The sequence below is a fragment of the Lithobates pipiens genome, unplaced genomic scaffold, assembly GCF_037356315.1.
Source record: "Lithobates pipiens isolate NorthernLeopardFrog02 unplaced genomic scaffold, aLitPip1_a1.2 Scaffold_23, whole genome shotgun sequence".
Classification (NCBI taxonomy): Eukaryota; Metazoa; Chordata; class Amphibia; order Anura; family Ranidae; genus Lithobates; species Lithobates pipiens.
In genome coordinates, this window is record NW_027507785.1 from 275,393,142 (window position 1) to 275,420,390 (window position 27,249).

Below are 27,249 nucleotides of genomic sequence, written 5' to 3' on the forward strand. Positions count from 1 at the left end.
GAAAATTATGCTGACTGCTGTTTACATCAATTTAGGTAAATTAGAAAAATATCGTTGGCATAATAATTTGGAACAGGGTGTAAAAACAAGTGCTGTCTCTAGTGGAAACATGTTCCTCACTACCTGTTAATAAAAAGTGAAGGTAAATTTTAGCAACTGGGACTCTGACAGCAATAAAAAGAAAGGATTAAACTTATGCCCATTCCATGTGAAATTAGGGGAAGCAATTTGCTGGAGTTCCTCTTTAAGGGAAGAAAAGTGTGGAAATGTCATTACTGACCTCACGAAAATGCTATTTGTCTGGCTTTGTACCTGATCATCTAGTTTCTGAGTTGAAGCCAAACAAGTATACAGATCAGACAGCATTACTTTGTTGGCTGCCTTATTCTTCTTGGTCAATGACTGAGTAGTGAAACTAGAAGGCCAGCATGACAACCAAACAGTTACAAATGTAAAGCTCAGTAATTACAACTTTTATATATCCTTTCATGACAGATTTTCTTTAATACAAATCATGAATCCAATACATGAATAGTGTGCCTTAAAGACAGAGCAGAATTTCCAAATGCATCCAATGATGATTGTAATGCAGCATCATTAACAGTCAGGATTGGATAAGCGGCCCATGAATATAATAGCGTTGATTGCGACTTCTCGAATGAGCACCAAGAAAGGCCTGTTGGCTTTAAAAACGATACGTTTTAGTGGGAACGAGCGGCCTGTTACAACCACAGCTGACGAGGCTGCTGCTTCACTGCCTTCCTCATTGACCTGGATAATAAAAAGATACATCTTTGTAAATATAGCTACATAAGTAAAAGAGAAGCCTGAAATTATGGAAGAAACATGGAATGGGCCTAACATAAGATTTTACAATACAGCAGACAGTGTGGGACATAAGCAGCAAACGGGCTCTAATGCGACAAGAGTATTTACCCCCCCGACATTTATTTAATGGAAAGGATCAAAGGTGGGAACACCTAAAATAATCACAGCGCACCAACCCCATACACACAGATGCGCTGGTCAGAAATCGGTGCCCTGATGAGCTAGACGTGAGTTTACAGTGTGAAGTTATGTAAAACAATATAAAACAATAGGATACAATACAAAACAAATGACAGATGACACTTATGTAAGCTAGATGCTGCAGGTAGCCCAGAGTGCTATACAACATACTACTGAGCTAATTCTGGAAGTGCTGCTTCATTCCAGCATGGTATGCTCTGTGGCTGTAGGAGACTAAAAGTTGGAAGAGGGAGAGAAGCGCAACAACCATAGTGTAGCATTTAAAGTGTAATTGTAATATAAAAAAAAACACTCACAAAGATAAACTAGAGCTCAGCATGACAATCGGGTAGCCTCTGGGACAGAGATCAGACACCTAACCAGGATGCCTTGCCTTGGCCACTGGCAGGGGAGTGGGGGTGAATTTGGAAACAGGGAACTGCTGTCACTGGAAAGCCAAAGTCATGGATGCAACACAGGACTTGGGGTATGAAGCCACCTTATGTAGTAGGAAAATGCTGCAGCTGGAACACGTTTCAAAGCAACCTGGCTTCTTCTTGAGCCTGTCTAAAAATGGGCTACCCACCAGCATTAATGCCCATTTTTAGACCGGCCGAAGAAGAAGCAAGGTTGCATTAAAATGCGTTCCAGCTCCTGCATTTACTTACTATATGAGGTGGCTTCATACCCTAGGGCTAGGCCCTTTATTCTATCCATGGCTTTGGCTTTGCAGCGACAGCAGTTCCTTGCTTCCAATCCACCTCCCCTTCTTTGCCGCTGGCCAAGGCAAGTCATCCTGGTTGCGTGTTTGATCTCTGTCCCAGAGGCTACCTGTTATGCTGAGCTTGATTTTATCTTTGTGAGTGCTTTTGTATATTTTCTATTAAAATTACACTTTACATTATACACTATGGTTGTTGTGCTTCCCCCCCCCAACTTTTTGTCACATTTATTTAAGTATAAATATCTATGTATAGAGTAAAGGTTTATATGTCTGAACTCCTTATAGCCAGTAATATGCAAGTGAGGTAAAACATTGGACATCCCCTTCACCTGCCAAAATGGTATCAAGGAAATTAGATCAGCTTTCTGTATGTCTCATGGTTAAACAGGAAGGTGCTCAGTCAGAGACCATGAGCTTTGTTCACTGGAGAGATCTATGCGTGTCATTAAGAGAAAGGGGGAGAGGGAATTTACCTTTTTTTAATGCTGCCTATTTGGAAGATTTCTCTTCATATTATGTCATTATATTCATATTATTGTCAACTAGAATATAAGGGGGCACAGGTAATTTCTAGTAGAGTGGGGAAGGTTTAGGAACCCCTGTCATCAATTTATTGTGGTCTGGGAGCCCATGAAGGAGATTTAACCTCACTTCCTTTTCAGGTTATATTTGTCAGAGAAGTGAAATCTGTTCTTTTGTGAGCCAGGGTTAATAATGACAGATAGTCAAACCCTTCCCCGCTCTATACAATAAAAACAAATTTAGCTGGAGCTAGACTTTAAAGTAGATATAAATCCTACCTCAATGACATTTAGTTTGCAAAAACACAGTATCATAAACTGACCTGCTTTTTTTTACTTTTTAGATTCTTTTTGCATTTCAGTGCTGCTCTGCCCCCCCACCCACAACTGGATTGCAAGGAGATGGAGCATCCCGCTATTGTTTAAATTTAGTGTGACTGTGCCTGCAAAGCCATGGCATCCATTTACAGGGATCTGTGAATGGGAAGATTACAAGTCCCATCTGGCACTGCAGTAGGACTCACAGCATCGGCACACAATTGTGGCGATAACATCAAAATTGTAGTCCATTGCTTACTTCCTCTAGCTCCAAAAAAAAAAAAAAAACCCATACCTCTGTATGAACCTAGAACTAGGATATAAACAATACAAGAGCCTTTGTATCTCCCCTGTGATGCGCTGATTGCGGTTGCAATGCTTTGCAGGCTGTAGTGCAAACGTTTTGGGTAGATGTGAAAAAATACTGTATATTAAGAATGCTTTCAGAAATAGAAGTGTTAATGGTTTATTTTACAGAGCCTTGAAGAAGTATTAATACCCCTTGAAATTTTCCACGTTACAACCAAAAACGTAAATGTATTTTATTGGGATTTTATGTGATAGACCAACACAAAGTGGCACATAATTATGAAGTGGAAGAAAAATGATAAATGGTTTTCAAATTTTTTACAAATAAATACAGTGCCTTGCGAAAGTATTCGGCCTCTTTGAACTTTTCAACCTTTTGCCACATTTCAGGCTTCAAACATAAAGATATAAAATTTTAATTTTTTGTGAAGAATCACCAACAAGTGAGACACAATTGTGAAGTGGAACGAAATCTATTGGATAATTTAAACTTTTTTATCAAATAAAAAAATGAAAAGTGGTGCGTGCAAAATTATTCGGCCCCTTTACTTTCAGTGCAGCAAACTCACTCCAGAAGTTCAGCGAGGATCTCTGAATGATCCAATGTTGTCCTAAATGACTGATGGTGATAAATAGAATCCACCTGTGTGTAATCAAGTCTCTATAAATGCACCTGCTCTGTGATAGTCTCAGGGTTCTGTTGAAAGCACAGAGAGCATCACGAAGACCAAGGAACAAACCAGGCAGGTCCGTAATACTGTTGTGGAGAAGTTTAAAGCCGGATTTGGATACAAAAAGATTTCCCAAGCTTTAAACATCCCAATGAGCACTGTGCAAGCGATCATTTTGAAATGGAAAGAGTATCAGACCACTGCAAATCTACCAAGACCTGGCCGTCCCTCTAAACTTTCAGCTCAGATAAGGAGAAGACTGATCAGAGATGCAGCCAAGAGGCCCATGATCACTCTGGATGAACTGCAGAGAACTACAGCTGAGGTGGGAGAGTCTGTCCATAGGACAACAATCGTCGTACACTGCACAAATCTGGCCTTTATGGAAGAGTGGCAAGAAGAAAGCCATTTCTCAAAGATATCCATAAAACGTCTCGTCTAAAGTTTGCCACAAGCTACCTGGGAGACACACCAAACATGTGGAAGAAGGTGCTCTGGCCAGATGAAACCAAAATCAAACTTTTTGCCCACAATGCAAAACCATATGTTTGGCGTAAAAGCAACATAGCTCATCACCCTCAACACACCATCCCCACTGTCAAACATGGTGGTGGCAGCATCATGGTTTGGGCCTGCTTTTCTTCAGCAGGGACAGGGAAGATGGTTAAAATTCAGGGGAAGATGGATGCAGCCAAATACAGGACCATTCTGGATGAAAACCTGTTGGAGTCTGCAAAAGACCTGAAACTGGGACGGAGATTTATCTTCCAACAAGACAATGATCCCAAACATACAGCAAAATCTACAAAGGAATGGTTCACAAATAAACGTATCCAGGTGTTAGAATGGCCAAGTCAAAGTCCAGACCTGAATCCAATCGAGAATCTGTGGAAAGAGCTGAAAACTGCTGTTCACAAACGCTCTCCATCCAACCTCACTGAGCTCGAGCTGTTTTGCAAGGAAGAACGGGCAAGAATTTCAGTCTCTTGATGTGCAAAACTGATAGAGACATACCCCAAGCGACTTGCAGCTGTAATCGCAGCAAAAGGGGGCTTTACAAAGTATTAACGCAAGGGGGCAGAATAATTTTGCACTCCCCACTTTTATATCTTTATGTTTGAAGCCTGAAATGTGGCAAAAGGTTGAAAAGTTCAAGGGGGCCGAATACTTTCGCAAGGCACTGTATGTAAAAAGTGTGGGGTGCATTTGTATTCAGCCCCCGAGTCAATACTTTGTAGAACCACCTTTCCCTGCAATTATAGCTGCAAGTCTTTTTGGGGATGTCTCTACCAGATTTGCACATCTAGAGAGTGAAATTTTTGCCCATTTTTCTTTGCAAAATAGCTCAAGCTCTGTCAGATTGGATGGAGAATGTCTGTGAGCAGCAGTCTTGCCACAGATTCTAAATTAGATTTAGGTCTGGACTTTGACTGAGCCATTATAACACATGAATATAATTTGATCTAAACCATTCCATTGTAGTTCTGGCTGTATGTTTAGCATCGTTGACCTGCTGCAAGGATACCTCCACTCCAGTCTCAAGTCTTTTACAGACTCTTAACAGGTTTTCTTCTAAAATTGGCCTGTATTTGGCTCCATCCATCATCAACTCTGACCAGCTTCCCTGTCCCTGCTGAAGAAAAGCATCCCCACAACATGATGCTGCCCCCCCATATTTCATTTCATGGTGGGGATGGTGTGTTCAGAGTGATGTGCAGTGTTCGTTTTTGGCCACAGATTGCATTTTGCTTTTAGGCCAAAAAGGTAAAATTTTTGGTCTCATCTGACCAGAGCACCTTCTTGCAGATGTTTGCTGCATCCCCCATGGCTTCTTGCAAACTACAAACAGAACTTCTTATGGCTTTCTTTCAAAAATGGATTTCTTCTTGCCACTCTACCATAAAGGCCAGATTTGTGGAGAGCACGACTAATAGTAGGCCTGTGGACAGATTCTCCCACCTGAGCTGTGGATCTCTGCAGCTCCTCCAGAGTTACCATGTACCCCTTGGCGGCTTCTCTGATTAATGCTCTCCTTAACTGTCCTGTCAGTTTAGATGGACGACCATGTCTTTCCATTTTCGGGTGATGGATTGAACAGTGCTCTGTGAGATGTTCAAAGCTTTAAACTTTTCCACAGCTTCATCCCTGACCTGTCTGGTGTGTTCCTTGGCCTTCATGATGCGTTTTTTTTTCCACAAATGTTCTTTAACAAACCTCTGAGGTCTTCACAGAACAGCTGTATTTATACTGAGATTGCTTCCGGGACTCCTTTTTCTTTTTTGCACTGAAGAGAGGCATGATGTATAAGTATCTACCTGTATGTCTCAGCATTGAAGACACCATTATCCCTCACCAAATCTCCAAATCCATTTGCAGAAATGCAGCCCCAAATTTGCAAGGAACCGCCACAATGCTTCACTGTTGCCTAGAGACACTCATTGTACCACTGTCCAGTCTTTCGGTGAACAAACTGCACCCTGCTACAGCCAAATATTTTAAAATTTAGACTCATCTTTTCAGAACACCTGTCGCCATTTTCTACACCCCAGTTCCTATGTTTTCGTGCATAGGTGAATCCCTCAGCCTGGTTTCCACATCAGGTGTATGGCTTTTTCTTCAATGAAGACATTTTCTGGCCAGACTTCTCTGTATAGTAGATGGGTGGTACCTGGGTTCCACTGGGTTCCGCCTGTTCTGTGCTGATGAAACTACTGGACATTGTCCATTGTCAAAGGGAGATGTTCATGATGTGTCTCATACGCTAGATTACGTTTCCTTGGCCGACCACTGTGTCTACAGTCCTCAATGTTGCCCGATTAATGGCGTCTTCAACGCCGAGAAATACAAGCAGATACTTATCCATCATGCTATACCAGTGGCGGCCAGTCAGTAGGGGGTGCAGGGGCACCACCACCCCCAAAGCTACTTATTAAAAAATGTGTCCCTTTAGTTGTGTGTGTTAAGGGCGCTAAACACACAGGTGCTAATGGAGGCATGACGCGTGTGTAAACATGTAATTGGGGCCAAGAAGCTCTATTGGCATAGTTTACAGTGTCCTTGGTTCTAAGCGATTTGCGCCCGAACACTCCAGCTATAACATTAGGTTTACTAATGTTAGGACGTTCTTGATTGGCGGGTCCGTAAGGCAGCGCTTTTATCAGACCAGCGGCATCATTGGCTCACATGCTGCCTGTCTCCTTCAGCAAGTAAGGGAATCAGCAGCAGAAGAATGGTGGCAGGCACAAGGCAGACAGGGAGCGATAGGTCTGTGCAGCAGGCAGAGGGCAAAGGCAGCAGTCCATCCATCTCCCTGTGACACAAACTTGGCAACCAGCAGTGCACACAGAGGGATCACACAGCAATCTCCAGGTACAGTACATGCTGCAGGGCCAGGACTGGAGGGGGGTGGGGCAGAAGGGGGTACCCGCCATGCTATTTGTTTTTTTTTTTTACTGTGTCCTCACTACAGCAGAACCTTTCACCTTCAGCTTTACTTCCCCTCTCTGCATGTAATGCAAGTCTCTACATGTTCCCAATCACACCAAAACTCCCCCTTTGCTTTTTATCGCTACCAAACTATTCAGCAGCTCAGTACATTCTCTACACTCATTTAAGGTGGCCATAGTAGGAATATAATTAAAGCGGAGTTCCACACAAAAATGGAACGTCCGCTTTAAGGGAAGTGACCCCCTGGCATGCCACATTTGGCATGTAATTTTTTCTTTTCAGAGGGTCCCAGCTGCCACTTACTCCTGGTGCACCGCGGCACCGGAAGGGAGATCACTTCTCCCCCCTCCCTCTTGGCAATCATCTGGGACATATCACAGGTCCCAGATGATTGCCTGGCCAGTCACAGTGTACCTCGCACATGCGTTGTGGGTGCCCAGCTGTGTGCCAGGCGCCCACAGTTCCACCAAGAGGAGGGGGAGACAAGCTGGACGCTGGGACAGGAAAGTGTCTGATTATTAAAAGTAAGCAGCTGCAGTATTTGTAGCCGACTTTTTTTTTTTTTTTTTTTTTTTTTTTTTTAAGCAGAACTCCCATTTAAAAATAAATCATCTATTCTGTGACCACCTTAAATGAGTCCAGAGAATGTACTGAGCTTCTGAACAGTTTGGAAGAGATAAAAAGTAATGTGGGATGGAAAGGGTGTCAGGCAGACAGTCAGCGATTGGACCCTAGAGATTTATCACCAGATGTGGGACCACACTTGTAAAGAAAAACCCGCATAGGGGTGGTGGAAAACCCTCATAATGGGCACAGCAGGCGTACAGACCCGGGAACCCAGTACAGAGATGGTGGGAATCCCTCATAATGGGCCCAGCAGGTGTATAGACCTGGGAACTCAGCACATGGATGGTGGGAGCCCCTTATGACAGGAACATTAGGTATACAGACCCATAGACTCAGCACAGGGGTGGTGGGAACCCCTCATAATGGACACAGCAGGTGTACAGACCCAGGAACCCAGTACAGGAAGAAAAGAACTGCTGCACACCACAGGAAGGTTCCAACGATTTTATTCCAAAAATAGCAAATGACAGCCAACAAAGACAGAGTGTCTGAACCCAGGAGGTGGCGGGTGCGTTTGACACTGACCTCAGTGCTTCTTCAAACCTAGGTCGCAGCCATTCTTTTCTTCCTATCGATCATCGTGGCGAGCAGTGGCTTGCACCCAGCACATTCGGACTGTAGTGACTGCGAGCCAGAGCAGCGTCTTCCTTGTTTGAAACCAGTACAGGGATGGTGGGAACCCCTCATAACAGGCACATTATGTGTACAGACCCAGGAACCCCTTCATAATGGTTTAAACCCAAAGAGTAGTCACACCAAATATTAATTTGATTTAGATTTAAAACCTATGTTTTTGAAACCATTCTTACTTTAAAGTATTTCTTCACACCTGCCTAAAACTTTTGCACAGTAATGTAATAAATGCACTTTTCCCATAAATGTGGGTGCATTTATTAACCATTTTCTGCAGAATGTGTAACATGAAAAAATTTAATTTATAGGAGGTTTAAGGGACTGAATTTAATTAAAAACTAACATTTTCAAATAAACAGAACATGTCATTTCGTAGTATGACAGGAAATGCCCAAAGGGTTCGCATAAGGTTGTGTGTCTTAAGTATTAAGAGCTTACCTCAAGAAATGCTTTATGATATGCATCTGATACATATAAATCTGATCTTCCACCAGCAATAATTCCTGCCAGAGTAAAATAAAAAGAACATTTTATAATCCCATCATTCTAACAAATTTAACAATTATGCCCCGTACACACGAGAGGACTTATGTCCGACAGACTTCCAAAGGAGTTCCGCCGGAGTTCCGACGGAGTTCTGACAGACTTTTCGGCCGAACGGACTTGGCCACACACGATCACACTAAACTCCGACGGATTCGAACGTGATGACGTACGACCCGACTCGAATAAGGAAGTTCATAGCCAGTAGCCAATAGCTGCCCTAGCGTCGGTTTTAGTCTGTCGGAGTAGCATACACACGAGCGGAGTTTTCGAAGGGGACCGGGTCCGGCGGAGTTCCGTCGGGAAAATTTGAAGCATGCTTCATTTCTAAAGTCCGTCAGACTTTTGCGAAGCTAAAGTCCGTTGCAGCCCACACACGATCGGATAGTCTGACGGACTCGGTCTGACGGACTTTGGATGTTGAAAAGTCCGCTCGTGTGTACGGGGCATTATTCCTGCTAAAAACTCAGATTTTTTTTATATTTCATACAGAGCTATCAAATACAGAGCACACCTGGTTCCATATCAAACCGTATAATCCGAATCCTTGTTACTCAAATGCTGTGAAAAAGTCAATGGCAATATCAATCCCACCACCATTAACTACACAGTAAATTGAGATTGTGCAATCTGGGTTAGAAAGATTAAAGCAAAATTGCGGGTTTTAATGCGCTTTAAAAAGTTTGTTTCGGCCAAGCTGGCCCAAACTAATTATTTCCTTCACTAAATGATGCAGCCGCTGTATGTGCTGTAATATATTGTAGTAGCATTAGCAGCATACAGTAACCAGCGCTGTGTTCCGGCAACAACATGGGCAGGAAATACAAGGGTTCCTCTGAGAGAAGAGGTGACCGAATAATGTCACAACTTCCACCTCGGCCAATCATTGTAAAACTTGTATTCATTTACAAAAACCAAGGCTTCTTCTGAAAGGTGGAGAAGCTCTCCGCCCGACTCTTATTCCAGCAGCAGATGGGTAAGAATCAGCCATACTGCTGCCGGTGTTCTGCCGAGAGAGGACCCCCGTCAGATAGTGTCCGCCCTGTATGCGCAGGCGCAGCACTTGTGCAGTACGGAGGACAAAGGAGATGCTGAAAGTCTCCAAACATGAACAGCAGTTCATGAGCTCTACACCGTGCCTGCGCAATTAAGACTACAGTGTGCCACACGCTCCCGGCGCTCGTGCAACTCTGCAAGTGGCAGATGCACACAGAAGAGGTAATACATGTTTAAAAAACACACCCTTCAGTTGTGTAAACACGCCCCGCAAAGACGTGTAGTTTATTGATAAAACCACCCCGAAAACCAGCCCCAACTTATCAGCTCTGCCCATCATTGTAAAATACGGCCTCTTCTGTAGACATCCGCCCCTACACCTGCCCCTTGCAGAGTTGCACGAGCATCGGGAGCGTGTGGCACAATATAGTCTTAATTGCGCAAGCGCTGTGTACAGCTGATGAGCAGCTGTTCATGTTCAGAGACTTTCGGCATCTCCTTTGTCCTCCATACTGCGAAAGTGCTGCGCAGTACAGGGCGGACACTATCCAACATGGACCTTTCTTGACAGGACACCGGAACACAGCTTCCTGGGATAGCTACATTACAGCTATACCAGGAGGCAGTGGGGTTGATTTATTAAAGGCAAATAGCCTGTGCACCGCTGCAATTGCAGTTGCTCTAGATCAGAGGGGAACAAGGGAGAAAAAAAAACAGCATTTTTGCTTGCACATAATTGGATGATAGAAATCAGCTGAGTTTTCACTAATTTCAGAGCTTCCCCTCAGATCTAGGGCAGCTGCACTTGGGGTACAATTACAGTCAATTGTAGTGCAGACAACTGGCCTTTCGTAAATCAACCCCATTGTGTTACCAAGCAGAAACTGTGCAGGGTATACGCAGCGAGCGGTATAGTGGAAATCTGCTAGACTCTGGCAGAAATTGTGCACATGCGCAGAAATCCCACCATCGGTCCCTGCCAGGTCCTAGATGGAGATCTAGAAGACCATGGCAGTGTATATGCGCACATGCTGGAATTTAGGATGGCGGTGAAGAAGACAGGAGGGGGAGGCCATTCAGAGAGGTTTAGATTTCCCCCTATAGGTCAGGTTCTAGGTGGTCTAAACTATGCCCTTGAACCAGGTTGTTGGTTACCTATTACATGTCAATGTGATAGTCTCTCAATTGTAAGTTGTTTTATTGTATGCATGGTTTATTGCCACTGTCTATTGGAGATGATGTTGCCCTACTCCACTGGGTGTGTTGCCTCAAAAAAATACAATTCTTTTAGTCTTGGTGTGTCAGAGTGCAGTACTGCCTAGCAAGTCATTAAAGGAGAAATTTACCTTTTTAAAAAAAATAAAAAAATAAATGCACATTTATGTAAGTTTTTTTTCCAACTTGGAGCCTGCAAAGCATTGCAGGCTTCTCAGTGTATCTGTCTGCACATACCTCGTACAGCCAGGAAGATGCACACTGACAAAAATAATTAATGAACTACTAGAGTGCTCAACAGTGCCATTGATTGAAACGAAAAGGCCAACAGCTGCACAGCCTGTTGGGACTTGTAGTTTCCCAGTCATAGTGATAGCAGGCGGTCCAAGAACATGGGAAGATGGGGAGAGGTTGTAGCTGCTGGAACATGTTACAAATATTGAGCTTATCCTTTAACATGGGGAATCCAAACATCAGCGGCTCCATTGGGGGGGCGAGACTTAAAAGATAAAAAAAAAAAAAAAAAAGTACATGTTGTCCCTGACCAACTATGGGCTCTCTGGGGCGATTTGTCACTATACAGTAGGTATAGAAAAGAATGACACCCCATTCCCCCCACCCCCAAATAATCAAATTTTGTTGCTTTGCAGCCTGAAATTCAGACATGTTTTTTTGTTTATCCAGCTGTATTTACTCAGTGCAACTTATAACATTCAAGTGAAAGAATTAACACCAACATGTCAGAAAAAAACAGAATCACTGAGTTGGAAAAAGGATCACCCCCTTGTTGTTAGCATTTTGCTGAACCACCTTTTGCTTTAATTATAGCTTTCATTATGTTGGGCTATGTCTCTACTAACTTTGTACATCTAGACTTTGCAACATTTGCCCACTCTTTGCAGAACTGCTCAAGTTCAGTTAAATTTGATGGTGACTGTTTGTGGACTGCAGTCTTCAGGTCATTCCACAGATTTTCTATGGGGTTTAAGTCTGGGCTCTGACTAGGTCAAGCAAGGACATTCATCTTTTTCTCCCTCAACCATTGTGTGGTCATTCTTGCTGTATGCGCTGGGTCATTGTCATTTTGGAGGGTAAACCTTCTTTCCATTGACAACTTTTTGGCAGAGGGCAGCAGATTTTTCTCATGAACTCTGATGATATTTTACCCCATTCATTCTTCCTTCTATCCTGACAAGTGCTCCAGTCCCTGCTGCAAAGAAAATCCCCCATAACAGGATATGACCACCTCCATACTTTACTGTAGGAATGGTGTTATTTGGATGGTGAGCTGTATTGGATTTTTGCCAGACATATCATTTGGTGTTGAGGCCAAATAGTTAAATTTTAGTCTCATCTGACCATAACGCCTTTTTCTATGTGGCCTCAGAATCGTCAAGGTGTATTTTGGCAAAGCTAAGTCGTGACTGCATGTGGCCTTTCTTGAGGAGTGGCTTTTTTCTTGCAACCCTCCCATACAAGCCACATATGTGGAGAATTTGTGATGTTGTTACATGCTCAAAATGAGCACTCTGTCAAAAATTCATAGTTGTTGTAGGCCTCTTGGTAGCCTCTATGACCAGTTTACTCATGGCTCTTTCATCCAGTTTGGAGCAACGTCCTGATCCAGGGAATGTTTATATTGTACCAAACACCTTCCACTTCTTAGTAATAAACTTTACTGTGCTTCTAGGCATTAATAAAGCCTTTGTAAATGTTATTTATCCATCTCCTGACCTTTGCCTGTCCACAACTTTTTCCTGGACATCTTTTGACAGTGCCTTGCCACCCATAGTCGATTGCTTCAGCTGCACTACTAGGGACTGAAATACTCCGGGAAAGCTCTTTTAAGGAAGGTGATTAGCTACACCTAATTGGAGTTTACAAGTCATTTTTTAGGAGGTGGGTGATCCTTTTCCAACTCTGTTCTATCTTTCACTTCGATTTTATAAGTTGCACTATTTATGTAAATACAGCTGGATAAAACAAAAACTGTGTCCAACTTCATTTTAGGCTGCAAAGCAACAAAATGTGATTTTAAAGGGAGGGGGTGATTATTTTCCATACCCACTGTATATCCTAGTTCAGGACCACACTACAAAGGAATGGCTTCACATTTATTTGCAAATGTATGCAACCGACTTATTTTTTAATTTGATAGCTAGGTGATCTGCCATTGATTAGGTCAAGTCCATTTATTGTCTCTGTTGTTAAAGTCAATGGCAACAGTTTTTGGTTACTGTAGGGAAGGGTTTCTCAACCTTATTCCAGTCATGGCACCCAGACACTTCCTCTGCTTGGCTGTTTTTCACCTTCAAGTTTATGTTCGGCACTTCAGAGCTGAGCTGTGTACGTCTATAGACACACACATTTTGGCTCTGGCATGCCTTTCCGCTCCCTCCTCACTGGATTTTACCAACACAGGGCTGTGTTCTCTCATTTGCTTAGCTGATCAGCATATTCCAGCTATAAATCTTTGGCCAAAACCCGTTGATTGGCTTGTGTTATAGCAAATGACAGTACAGTCAGGGCGGGTGGGAGCGTGCGCCCCCTTCCTAGAAATGAAAATCATGTATATTTATGTGATTCTGCACAGCCAATCTGTCCTGTAGCAGTAAAGCTAAAGGAGATGGTCGGCAAGTGGTTAACCACTTGCAGACCGGACCATTTTGCTGGTCAAAGACCAGACCACTTTTTGCGATTCGGCACTGCGTCGCTTTAACTGACAATTGCGCGGTCGTGCAACGTGGCTCCCAAACAAAATTGACGTCCTTTTTTTTCCCACAAATAGAGCTTTCTTTTGGTGGTATTTGATCACCCCTGCAGTTTTTATTTTTTGCGCTATAAACAAAAATAGAGCGACAATTTTTAAAAAAACACATTATTTTTTACTTTTTGTTATAATAAATATCCCCCAAAAATATATAAAAAAAACATATTTTTCCCTCAGTTTAGGCCGATACCTATTCTTCTACATATTTTTGGTAAAAAAAAAACCGCAATAAGCGATTATTGATTGGTTTGCGCAAAAGTTATAGCGTTTACAAAATAGGGATAGTTTTATAGCATTTTTATTAATAATTTTTTATTATATTTTTATTTTTACTAGTAATGGCGGCGGATCAGCGATTTTTATTGTGACTGCGACATTGTGGGGGACCCATCGGACATTTTTGACACATTTTTGGGACCATTGTCATTTATACAGCAATCACTGCTATATAAATGCAGTGATTCCTGTGTAAATGACACTGGCAGTGAAAGGGTTAACCAGTGGGTGGCAGTGTAGGGGTTAAGTGTTCCTAGGGGTGTGTTACTAACTGTGGGGGGGTTGGGCTTTCATTTAGTGAACACTGATCTCTGCTCCAATCACATGGAGCAGAGATCAGCGTCACTAGTTGCTAGGCAGAATGGAGAAATGTTGTTTACACAGCATTTCCTCCATTCGGCCGCTCCGTGAGCCGATCGCGGGGATGCCCGCGGCGATCGAGTCCGCGGGTCCCGCGGCTGGACTCACGTGGGGTCCCGACCAGCGCGGGAGCGCGCCGCCGCCGGCGCGCTCCCGATGGCAGGGCGGCATTGAGCATTGGACGTACCTGTACGCCAATATGCCTGCCCGTGCCATTCTGTCGACGTACATCATCGTGCGCTGGTCGGGAAGTGGTTAAGGTAAAAAAAAACTTGTAACTTAAGTACTAATATCAGTTGTCACAAATCAACCCCAAACGGTTTGACACAATAATATGACTTGTTCTTAGTATGCTCTTTCTTCATGAATAATGGCTGAGCTAACAAAACTGTTGTCTTAATTTCTGTATGCTACAAGTGAAAATGAAGAAAGACTAACCTGTAAGCCTTGCAGTATGTGGGTTAAACAAGTCTTTTAGGCCCATTTTTTCCAGATTTTGTTTTAAACTGATTGAATCTTCGATTCGGAATCTGGGAACATAGACATTCAATTGAGATTCACGCATGTTGTTCAGCCACTGTGTTAGCTTCTCCAGGGAAAGACTTTGTTCTACGGTTTCTAGAAGAGTTCCTTCTGAGGGCAGCACTAACACCATTGTGATGTCATCACCTTTATAGGGCATTTCAAGGACCTCAACAGAATCCTTTACATAGGAACCATAGCGGAACTTATCATCTTGATACATCATTGGGACTTCACAGGACTTTGTACTTTCTGGTACATGAAATTCTTCCATGATCGTACTCAATGAATTAAACTTTGACTTCCACAATCCCTGTAGGTCATCAGATTGGTTAGCTGAAGCTTTCAGTATATGAATAAAATAAAATAATCCCATTGCAGTTGAATGAATGCAAGAGCAGTTACTAAAGTTGTCACATCACATCAATTACAAATAAAGTGCAATACAGTGAAGCTCTGTATCAAAATGAAAACCAGAAAAATATATAAACATACAGAATAAAAAAGTGCTAATATTAATAAACCTGTGAAAAATGGATACTTTCAACTGTGTATAAATATCCAGTCCATACAATAAAGTGCATAAAAGCAAAGTGCATAAAAAGTCTTCTGAGTCTGTGGAGGCAATAGCAAAATTGCAAGTGGAAATTCATGTTTGATTTACGTCGGCATGAAGGGGTTAAAATATTAACTAGAACATTTATTTACCAATTTAAGTTAATTTGCTATCAATAGCTAAATATCAATGTAACATTGAAAAACACAGGAATTGTATTATAAACTATGGGCAAAAAATAAAAATAAATAAACACATTTTAGCATGTTTTTGCAAGACATACACATTCCTCGTGTTTCTCCCTTTAAAAATGCTGCAAGTACACAATAGTGTCCATTGATCCTGCCAGAATTTAAAAAACCTAACATCCTTTGCATTCTACTTCTGTTGCACTAAAATACCAAGAAGTTATCAACCTTGCACCGTGCTCCTCTGGGATTACAAAAGAGAACACTACTCCTGCTCATCAAGTCGTAGCTAAGCAATTTGGATTCAGAAAAGAAAACCTTAGCAGTCATGATCTAATAGAACCTTGCCCTGTTTCTCCCAAAAGTGTGTTACCTACAAGCATACTATGTTTTTCAGTAGGACTTAAACTCTTTTATTAAACAATAGGTCTTTCCTAACCTAAACTTTTAGGCAAGGTAATCAAAACACTAAACTACCCTCTTCCTTAGAACCCATATAATATCTTCTCACTTTGAAATAGATGGCATTCACCAGCACTAGGGTTGTATCTGCTGTAATGGCTCCTTCTGGGATTACATCAGTGATTCGCTTCTCTGTTTTATTGGAAACCCAGTTATTGATGATTTCCCGGGATTGTTCAGCTTTCTCCTGAAGACATATGTAAGAATGAGAACACAAGAATGAAGGATGGATCATTTAACAGTAAAAATACTCCATGTATATTATATTCCAACATAAGTCCATGCAAAATGACTAAACAAGGCTGGCCAAACCATGACGTATATGAGGACAGCAGGCCCTCTTTAGGCACTAATCAATGTGCTGGCAGTTCTGGTATGAAATACAGAGTGACTGAACAAATATCCGGTTAAAGGCATTTACACAGCCAAAGGGAAAAGACCCCGGGGTGAATCCAATACGACAGGAATGGTATGGCTCGGATGTTAAAGTATAAGTGGTGAAGGATCCCACATATGTCTAATCTGCTTATAGGATTTTCAGCCGATTTGGATCGCTGGCCGTGAAGGATTGCATATATATCCAGTCTGCCTGTCGGATCATCGGCCGCCTGGGACCTTTATACACACACAAAAAATCTGTTTGAAAATCCTAAGGCATGGTAAAGTAGTTCATTTTAAACTGTTTTACTGTAAAATATTTGCAGAGGTTATGAACATATAAGATCTCTGGCAACAGTTATACCATTGGAATGTTTGATATGTGCTGAAAAAATCAGCTTGAACTGTTGTAGCGTATTCTAAAGGAATGAATGACTGAGGTCGGAATGAATCAATTAATCGCTACTAACTGATGTATTATCAGCATTGATTGCCAGGCGGTTCTCTTTGTGTAAAAGGTCAAAGAAGGAAGAAAGGACTCTGTATGATTAAATATCCTGTTGGGATTTCCTACATCGTATTTAAAGTGATCATGTGGGATGGGATTCACAACCAAAAATAACTAATTGAATTCACCAGATAGACTTTAATGGAGCATGATCTGTTGTAAACCTGCCGTATCTTAACGATCTCCGTTCTATCCAGAGAGGCCAGCTATGCATATTATATAGGGGAGTGAACGAGTAATAAAGATTGTACATCTTGAAATAACTACCCCCATCGTTGATTACTGCTACTTAGGTGACCATACACATGCCGATTTTCTGTTTATTTTATTTTTGAAGTATGATTTGTTACAATTAAACTTTATTCAGTACATCGTCACGTGTATGGCCACAGAGGCGCCTCATCCGTTTATTGTTACATGTATGTATGTGTCTTTTATGTTTGTTGTTGTCAGGGTGTACTATTTATGTAAATAGGGACGATCCTTTGTTATATTGGATCTTTTTGTGGAAGCATCTAGGATCGATTTTTGTAATATAATTTAATTTGGGTCAACTATTTTATGCATTTTTTGAGAGAAATAAATATTTTTGATATAAGTTATATGTCTTATGTGTCCGCCGATGCCATAGGTAGCTACTTTCTCTTTTCCCTGGTGTTGGTGCGCTACTTTTATTAGTGGGGTGCAACAGTAGGAGAAAAAAATCTCTTTTGTCTATATGTTATTTGGGCTACGGCTTTGGCCTCTTATGAACTGAGGAGTGACATAAGGACATATATTTCTTTCAGAAGGGCCTTCTGTCATTGCCGAACTTATATAGCATTGACAGTGGACGTGGTCAAATAGTGTTTTTGTGGCCAAACCATCCTTTGTATCCATTTTCATATTACCTAGTTTTCCAAGCTTGTTTTACAGAGTTCTTCTGTCCACAGTAATATGCTCCAACCCTTTTACACTAACTCAATCATTCCTGGCCTGTTAACCATATTCTTTGGCTGCTCTGTCTCTTTCTCCTATAGTGCTGTGCTCCTACTTCCTACACCTACCCTGGCTCTCCCTTCTACTATTCTGACTCTGTAAGAACAAACAGCTTAGGTTACAGCCGAAAAGAAGGCAGGTTTAGGAAGGTAGTAAATGGCAGCTGTAGAGGATTCCAAGACCTCTACATAACCTCCTAACTTGGTCCTGCTTCCATCCCTAGCCTACACTGTTCCTTATTCTTAAACTACTGCCCTGACCCCCTAGCACCTGCTCTCCTCCCACACATATCTACAGTGTTTCCACTTTCTCCACCTACTCTGCCCTTTTTTTATAAATTACCTTCTTAGTACATTCTAAATCTACACTGGACCATCTGCTACATGGCCCTGGTCTCACCTTATAATGCGTCTGTACGCTTAAACGGTCTTGCGTACAGACGATCACATCAAAGTCCGATCGTCAAGAACGCAGCGACGCACAACACGTACGATGAGACTAGAAAAAGGAAGTTCAATAGCCAGTAGCCAATAGCTTCCGTCTTGTACTTTTTTTCAGAGCATGCATCTTTTTGGTCCGTCGGAACAGCATACAGACGAGCAGTTTTTCCAATATCAATTGGTTCCGTCGGAAATATTTAGAACATGTTCTATTTCTAGGTCTGTCAGAATTAAAAAAAAAAAAATGTCTGATGAGCATACACACGATTGGACTATACGATGAAACGCTTCCGTCTGACTTTTTCTATCGGACATTCCGCTCATGTGTACGTGGCATAACTGACCTTTTTCTTTCTTTTCACACATGCCCTGACAATAACACTTTTATCTAACTGGATACTTTTAACCTGTTTCGGTTTTCCTTTTTCAACTACCATGATGGCATATATAGTAGGCCCAAGCTAGTACAAAAATGGGGTAGTGTAATGCCAAGGACCAGGAATTTTTATACTAATTTAATCTTGCAACCTTATCTTCTTATTAAGAAGCTTTTTTTATGTTAGCTTTCTCTTTGTCTGGTATAAATACTAAAGGATAAGTGTCTAAATAACTTTATTTTGTACTCAAAAGCCTATTTCTTCCTCTAAGAACCATGCTATATCTTCTTTTGTGTTGAGATAGTCCTCACAATACAATACCCTAGCACACAGCCTAAAACCAACGTATACATGAGACCTCACTAAGGAAAGGACAGATTGGTAGCAGGATGTAATCGAAACAAAACTTGTAAATGTGGCATAAACGGGGGCAGGATAGGACAAAGTGTAAGCATACAACTAATTTTCCTACATTTGTAAAAAAAAAAAAAAAAAAAAAAAAAAAAATAACCTTTTGCATTGAATGTGTTATGCATACACTAGACTTAACTTTTAAGAAAGCGTCCCTTTCCTACTTAGTGGTGTAACATTAGCCCATAGTTGTGTTTTAGGTGTATGCAGCAATATGTGAGAATGGAATAAGTCTCCCAGACCAAAATATTTAACACATTCTAAGAGATGAATACAAACTCACCTTGAAGTTTAGAGGCCACAGTTTAGCTCCATATACTGCCTCACTAATCTCTTGATAGGTTTCATTAAAGATCAGTGACTTCTCTCCAAAGAGACGGTTAGTTGAGGTCAGTTCTGATGATTTGTTAGCTTTCCTATACAATCGACAATTCAGTTTTGCAAAGAAGAAATGGATTTGATCAGATGCCTTGGTAGAAACTTGGTCAAAGTGGAAGACCTTCAACAGAGAGAGGTCGTCATGTGGATGCTAACTGGCTATGTATAAAACAATCTTTTCTTCATAAAAAATAGTATTTGCTGACTTAACACTATTCTAGGAAATTACTTGATTAAAAAAAATATATATAAAAAAAAAAAAAAAAAAACAGGCCATACCACAACATACAACCAAAATGTAATATTGCGTAATGAATTCTGACTTTTGTGGATAATGGGTCAAGGTGAGAGAATTTAGGCTTAATGTCAGGTCCTTGGTAAAATGGCTTGGAACTTCTTAAATACATATTTATTACAATCTTTTGAACACTTTGTCTAATGTATACATTAACAGTACAATATAACAGAAGTGACAAAGATTAGAAGGTACAAGCCATAGTCTTCTATACTTCAGCACCTCCATTGGTCCAAAAAATAAATACAATGTATTTGTGAAATACCTGTGATAGCAGGCATTACTGCAAAAGAAGCCAAATTCATCCATTCCATTATATTCATTTGTTGGATGAATTTGTCATTTTCAGTTAAAACATTTAGCCCTCACCAACATGCTCATTTTAAAAATAAAATTCCATTTCCTAGCAGTAGGTTGCCAAAATCAGTTCAGTCTCATGTTCATGTCCAATATAAGATCCTAAACAGGGCATACATAAAATAATCGTCAATAATGTTTACATAGCTATGCAAAGAGGAAAATGCCAGAACTAAAAATTATAGTCCAGATTTTTTTTATTATTCAGAATCTCATTGTCAATCACTGCTGAGGAGAGGTTAAGGCCTGTTGTGAGGACATTGTTACTGCTCACCCACATCATCAGCAAGCTCTCAAACCCCTGCACGTTGGTAGAATAATGGGGGGGGGGGGGGGAGTTTGGGACTTTAAATGAAGTACATGGTGTGTGCCTCGATCCCTGGTTTAGGTATGAGAAAACGGAAAGGTGGGACTTTAAATGAGGCTATTGATTTGTGGGGGCAAGATAATTAGAAAATATATTTAATTGGCATATTGAGTCTGACAAAACATAACAATAATGCACATAGTAGAAAAGGTTTAATGTGTATACACACATATGGTGTTGACCTCATGAATACATTACATATACATAAAGGGATGGCATATAAAATTGACAAGAGATTTAATGTGGATAAAATGAATTATTGCAAATTCATATATGTATACATCAGATAAATGGCACTATGCAGTGTAATCAATGGTAAGAAACACAGTATAATCATTTGATTATAGATAATGAGTCTAAGTAGGTTCCTATCAGTGGACATGAGAATGCATCCTAAAACCCCAACGCATTTCATGGCACGTGGGTGGTTCATGCTTTTCTCCACACATCACTAGAGCTAAATTCTAACTGTGATGGGGGAGAGAAAGCACGTGTGAGTGGTGGCGATTCGGAGAAAGAACTTGTTTCTGTAATGGTGGGGATGAGCAGTAAAAAGCAGGAATAATCTTTACAATGCCCTTGCAACAGCATAGGACAGGGGGAATGCAATCTCTGGAAGTTTTTCAGCCAGGCTTCGGGAGGTACATAAATTGCCTGCACCTTCAGCAAGAAAATATCCAACTTCTGGTCAAAGCTTCAGTTTGTATTTTATCTACAGACCCCTCTTTTTGCAGTTTTTTGGCAAAGGTGAACAAACCCTTTATAAGCTCTGAATACAAGCTGGACACTGTTCCACGCATTATACTAAGATGGTGCACTGCAACATATTTTTCACTCACCTGCATAAGCTCCTTTAATGTGTTGTCACAAGCCCCAAGCTTGGCCATGGTGAAAGCCTGAGAGATACTAAGAGGTGATATAAACAGGTTCTCAGAGTTGGACTTGGAGTCCGCCAGGACTTTAAAAAAATCTATGGCAAACCTGGAGTTTGCCTTGGAAAGCTCCCAGACTCGAGGATTGGTACCTTCTGGAATCTTCTCTGGAGGAGAGGTCTCCTTCTGCATCTCCTCTCCTTCTGACACTTCCTTCCGATAGATGCACATAGGATTCAAAGGGATGTCTTTGGGTTTGGCAATACAGATGTCTGGATATTGGGTGTGGGAGGCAGACAAACCCACCAGGGACAACATCAATACTGGTAGAAAATACATATCTAAGAGAAGAGAAGCTGGTGAGAGTCAAAAATCAAGAAGACAGTAAGATAGCAGCATGATCGGCTGTTCTAATAGCATTAATTCCTATTAAAGTGAACCTTGCATGATAAAAATATGTAATAGCAGAGTTGAGACTTCTCATTCAGCTTTGTACCGAAATTGTGTGGAAAAAAAATGACAAGTTATACAGAAACATAGAAGAGCAACAACAGGAAAACACCAAGTGGTCCACCCAGTTATCTTGATAAGATCTTTCTAGGGCCGAAACAACTAGACATGTGCAAAAGGAAAAAATTTGTTTAGTTTCGTTTTTTTAAATTCGTTAATTCATTAATTTCGTTTAGTTATATTCGTTAACTTCCTTAAATTCGTTTTCGGATTTCGTTTAGTTTTCTATCGAATTCGAAAAATCGGCCACATTCGAAAATATTTCAACCAAATTCGAAAATATTTCTACCGGATTCTAAATGATTTCAACATGATTCAACATTATTTCAACCACATTCGAAAATATTTTGTGACCCGACTTTAGGGCCCTGTATCTCGGGGTCACTTGGTGCTAGAAACTCCAAAGTTGAATATGTTGTAGTGCTAGTACTATTGTGTTTGCATACCAAATTTGGGGTTTTTAGCTATAAGTGACCCCGAGATATGTGGCCCCAAATTCGGGTCGCTAAATGTCATTCTCTGCTCTAATAACATTTTGCGACCCAATTTTGGGGCCACATATCTCGGGGTCACTTATAGCTAGAAACCCCAAATTTGGTATGCAAACACAATAATACTAGCACTACAACATATCCAAATTTAAAGTGTCTAGCACCAAGTGACCCCGAGATACATGGCCCTAAATTCGGGTCACAAAATATTTTCGAATGTGGTTGAAATAATGTCGAATGCAGTTGAAATAATTTCGAATCATGTCGAATTCATTCGTTATATTTCTTTCGTATTCGTTGTAATTTGTTATTTTTTTATTCGGATGCATCCGAATGTCCGAAAGATGCAAAATTGGGCCGAATTTCGATTCGTTACGAAACGAATTGCACAAGCCTATAAACAACTAATTGATTAATCGACAACTAATCGATTATGAAAATAGTTAATTAATCGACAAGCAGACAGAATGCATTATTTGTTTACATATCAGGAAATACAGTGCAGCACACATACAGCTCAGTACACCATCAATACATGTCAGTAAGTTCCTGAGAACTTGTGAATGTGTGAGGAGCAATGCCTCATGGGACATGTAGTCCTGGGCAGGAAATGAGTGGTTCTAAAGTCAGAAGTTTTTTTTTACCTTGCTATAGAGGCATGCTATACTATACTACTGCAGATGCTATTGGGGCACTTTGAAGTCAGGAGAAGCCAAGAGGCGTCAGTGGGAGATCCCAGAAGAAATGAATCAGGGCTGCTCTGTGCAAAACCATTACACAGAGCAGGCATATATAACATGTTTGTTGTTTAAAAACAAACAACTGTGTGCAGGTAAGATCAGCATCTGAACCCAGAGAAGGTGGAGGCTGACAGACTGGAGGTAATATAAGGCATTACAGTTACATTTAAAGTAAAAGTTTACCAGTATTGTGCATTAGATTTAAAATTATTATATCCATAAAATTAAAATAAAATTCTCAGCTTTTAGTACTACTTTAATATTAAAGACTTATATTTCACTCCCACCCTTCATATAGCTTCACATCTGACTGCTAGTTAAAATGCCCATTTATCCTACTTCTGGGTGTATTTATTAATCTCTCTCTCTCTCTCTCTCATTATATATATATATATATATATATATATATATATATATATATATATATATATATATATATATATACACACACATACACACATATACACACACACACACACACCTATATACCTTCACTGTTTCACAGTATAAATGAACCCCTTATAGTAGCAATTATCTGCTCTTTTTGTACTATAAAGGGGCTAATTTTAGTTTAACAGGTGATACGAAAAAGCATGCTGCTGCTACTAAACATCTTAGGCCTGGTTCACACCTAAGCATTTTTTGGTGCTTTTTGCAGAAACACACTACAGTTAATTTAACATGCGTATTTGGGAAAGGTCAAGGACTTTCAATGCAAAACTGTGCTTTTTTTTTAGTTCAATAGACTTCAATGGAGAAGCCGCAGAAAAGCATGTAGTGTGTTTTTTGCAGCAATTAGCGCTTTTTAATCTGCCCAACAAACAAAGAATGCAAATTGCAGGAAAATCTGCAGACTGCATAGGTTTGAACCGCGCCTTATGCTGGCCATACACTTATTGATTTTCAGACGAGAATATTCATATGAAAAATCTTTGTACATTCGATGAAGGAAATTATGTCATTTAAAATGTCACTTGCTTTTTAACATTCAGTTTTAAAATGAATGTAACTTCTGAACGAAAACCACATACACGGTCTGAAAATTCCTTTGACCAAGAAGTTTCCTATTCTGCTCCTCCTAATTTTCCCATCACTGTGGTCAAAAAAGAACGTTGATTTGACCCCACTAACAAATGGAAATTTTTTTTGAAGGAAGACATTGTTTTTGTATGCCCAGCATATAATATATTGCAGTTCTGTCTGAAAATCGGCGAAACTGTTACAACAAACTTTGAGGGGATGCTGTCAAGTTTGACAACAAAGCAGGGTGGAGGCAGAGACTGAAATTTCAGCTTGTCAATCTAGGTATACAAGTGAGGAATCACCCACAAGGGGTACTCACAAACCGACACTCAAGCAGAAAGGATTTTTTTGCCATCTGAGACCAAGTCACTATAAGGAAGCAGGGAGCCCAGTCAAACTGTTGTGGCATTAAGGTCTGTGCATGTATGTGAAAAGGGCACACACAGTGGAGACTGGGAGGAAACTTGAGCAGGAGTAGTAGGGCCATAGAGCTCATGCAGCCATAGCAGAGGGTCTGCTAGAGCTTCAAATTGAAATATGCAGCTTCCCTTTCTACCACTAGCAGGTATGACCAATAGTGTTGCAGCCAGAACCCCACAAGTTTGTGTTAAAAGAACTGGAGCAATATAAGCATCAAGTTCCCCACACACATGGGCCAAACTCGCCACAGTTGAGGTCCCAAGAGGCCCTATTACACCTACATAGGTGAAAGAGGCACAACATGCTGCTTCAACTAGTCTTCATCCCTCTGGTGGGCACACACCCTAGAGTCCAAAGCATCCTCAGGGACAGGATTCCATTGGATAGACGCACTGTGGCCCTGGACCTGTAAAGCCCTTTGTAGCCGGCTCATACATTACACACAAGTGTCTACAAAGGAGCCTTCAACAGAATCCAGTGTCAAAGACATTACAAACTGGCCCGCTACTTCCTTTCAGTGGGATCTTTGTAAGGCTTCCATGGCAATTCTGGGGATCAGCTAACCCAGGAAGCTACATAATGAGCCCCTTCTGGCTCTGCAGCATATGGAGAGGTTGCTAGAAGAAAAAGAATCCCAACACAAAAAGAAAATATTTTTCTTCTCTCAGGAGGAAAGAAGTTGTCTGTTCGAGTAGGACATGGGATCAGGAGGGGTTATAACTAGGCTGTCCTTGGATCTTTGTTTGTCAGTGTCCAAACTCCTAAAGGCAGCAGTGTAACCCATTGTACTTGAACTACTTAATGTGCCCCTTAATGTACATCATTTTTTTAAATTTGTCCATAGCTTTACTTCACTCATGACCAAAAGAAGCATTTCTTTGTCCTTGAAAACTGGCACAATTTCATCCAGTAATTATTCCAAGAGAAACAATAGGCGTCATTGCTGACCTCACCTTCCAAAGATCTGTCTGGCTGTCATTTTAATTCTTGTTTCAATATTCAAAATTGTTAAACCAGAACTAGTATTCTTCTAAGGACTAATGACTTATCTTGACCTTTTCCCATCTGCACTCTGCTTCCTGGATCTATTTTACTGATCCACTGGCTTTAGTACACTAAGCATTAAAGTCATTGAGTGTAAATGTGAGACAACTAATTGCAGCCCCATATTGCTCCCATGATATGTACTTTAGAAAAGGTAAGGAAAGGTCAAAGAATGTTGTAAGTCACTGCAACTATATGCTAAATAGTAATGATGGTCAAAAGGGCATTTTATGCTCGATTCAATAAGCTCACACAAGAATAAGTATCTTCGATTTAGTCATGCGACATGTAACGTTTACATTTCATTGGACCTAAATGAAAATAACTCACTTTATTGAAAATCAGTATTTGTCTCCTGATGTGTTAGCTGTGTGAACTGAGTCTATAACACAAGTCACTCAATTTAAAAATTGTTGATACAAAGAAAATATCTTCTAGTCACCCAACTGTATTTTTCAGAACTCATCTAAAAAAAATAACTAATTATTTTGAGAAGTAGCCTAGTTCTGGTTTATTAGCTTTGTTAATTGAGCCTAAGGATTGCTATTCTTCTGGATGAACATTCCCCTCTATAGCCTTAAGAGTAAATCTACTGTTCTCAAGTATCATCTGCTTACCTGCGTGAAGCTCTGTTCTTCAATGCCTTTCTTTGTAAAACATGAGACTAAACAGGTAGTACTGAATGTGTCACCCCCACAGGATCAAGAACAACAAGGACACAGGGTGAAAGGTGGATGACCAGGCAGTTGAAACTGTAATCAAAGAGTTGCTTTGTTTGCAATAGGGTGGGTCTTACTTTTAACTATCAGGTTACTGGCAGTCAACACACTAATGAAGACACTAATACCTTCCTAAAATGTATACCAGTGTCTCTTTACCACACACTACAGTACTCAATTGACTGAAGCTGGTCAAAAGACATTCAGACATATAGGTATGATCCAACTGCTGAAACGTGTTTTCAAAGATCTCTACATAAACAAGCATGTCTGGATCATCAATGCATTTTATGTGAATTTAGAGGGGTACAGACAAATTCTAAATCATAGATATATAGAAAAAGCTAGAAACTAGATGGTTGGACTTTGAAGGCACACTGGCAATCAGTCTAAAAGTATTTAAATGTATTAATTAGGTACATAGATGAAATGCATGGTTACATATAGATATGCATACAAAAATCAGTAAGTCTAATATTAGTACACCCTACGTACACAAGATCTGACACCACATAGCATAATGACAAGATACACAACCACATTCAGGAGACCATCCAGAGTGGACCAAGTGCCTCAATCCTGCCAGTGAAGCCAGCTAGAGGGGAGAAAGAAAGCATGCCGCCAAGGAGCAGAACAGTGCAGACATATAAAAGATTTCAAAAAGTAGAAAATACAATAAGGAACAAAATAAAATAATTATATACAAAATTGAAACAAAAGATACATATTTTAAACCCATTCAATAATTAGTCTAGGCTATTCAGGTATATAGTTGGGTAATCTACATTTGGTACA

The 27,249-nt window shown here is 40.6% G+C and overlaps 1 protein-coding gene across 2 annotated transcripts; it reads right to left on the minus strand.

The window, feature by feature from the left end:
• Positions 1–484: 484 nt before the first annotated feature.
• SERPINC1 (serpin family C member 1) lies at positions 485–26,506 on the minus strand. 2 transcript variants are annotated; one of them, XM_077453234.1, is made up of 7 exons: positions 26,353–26,506; positions 21,475–21,848; positions 19,522–19,737; positions 16,196–16,333; positions 14,857–15,253; positions 8,697–8,761; positions 485–771 (listed from the first exon to the last, which is right to left on the minus strand). In XM_077453234.1, exons 2-7 carry the CDS (start codon positions 21,844–21,846, stop codon positions 598–600), a joined length of 1,362 nt encoding a protein of 453 aa, XP_077309360.1. In that variant the 5' UTR covers positions 21,847–21,848; positions 26,353–26,506; the 3' UTR covers positions 485–597. The 2 variants fall into 2 exon arrangements, with proteins under 2 accessions (XP_077309360.1, XP_077309362.1); XM_077453236.1 differs by having other exon boundaries at positions 21,475–21,863; positions 26,353–26,444.
• Positions 26,507–27,249: the final 743 nt, after the last annotated feature.

What these genes read in the sequence shown, in the direction of transcription:
- SERPINC1 (XM_077453234.1), bottom strand. Translation starts at nt 21,846, where the DNA reads ATGTATTTTCTACCAGTATTGATGTTGTCCCTGGTGGGTTTGTCTGCC. An exon ending in CATTAAAGGAGCTTATGCAG is followed by an intron (nt 19,738 to 21,474) that starts GTGAGTGAAAAA and finishes TCTCTGTTGAAG; the next exon opens with GTCTTCCACTTTGACCAAGT. An exon ending in ACATACTGCAAGGCTTACAG is followed by an intron (nt 8,762 to 14,856) that starts GTTAGTCTTTCT and finishes TTACTCTGGCAG; the next exon opens with GAATTATTGCTGGTGGAAGA.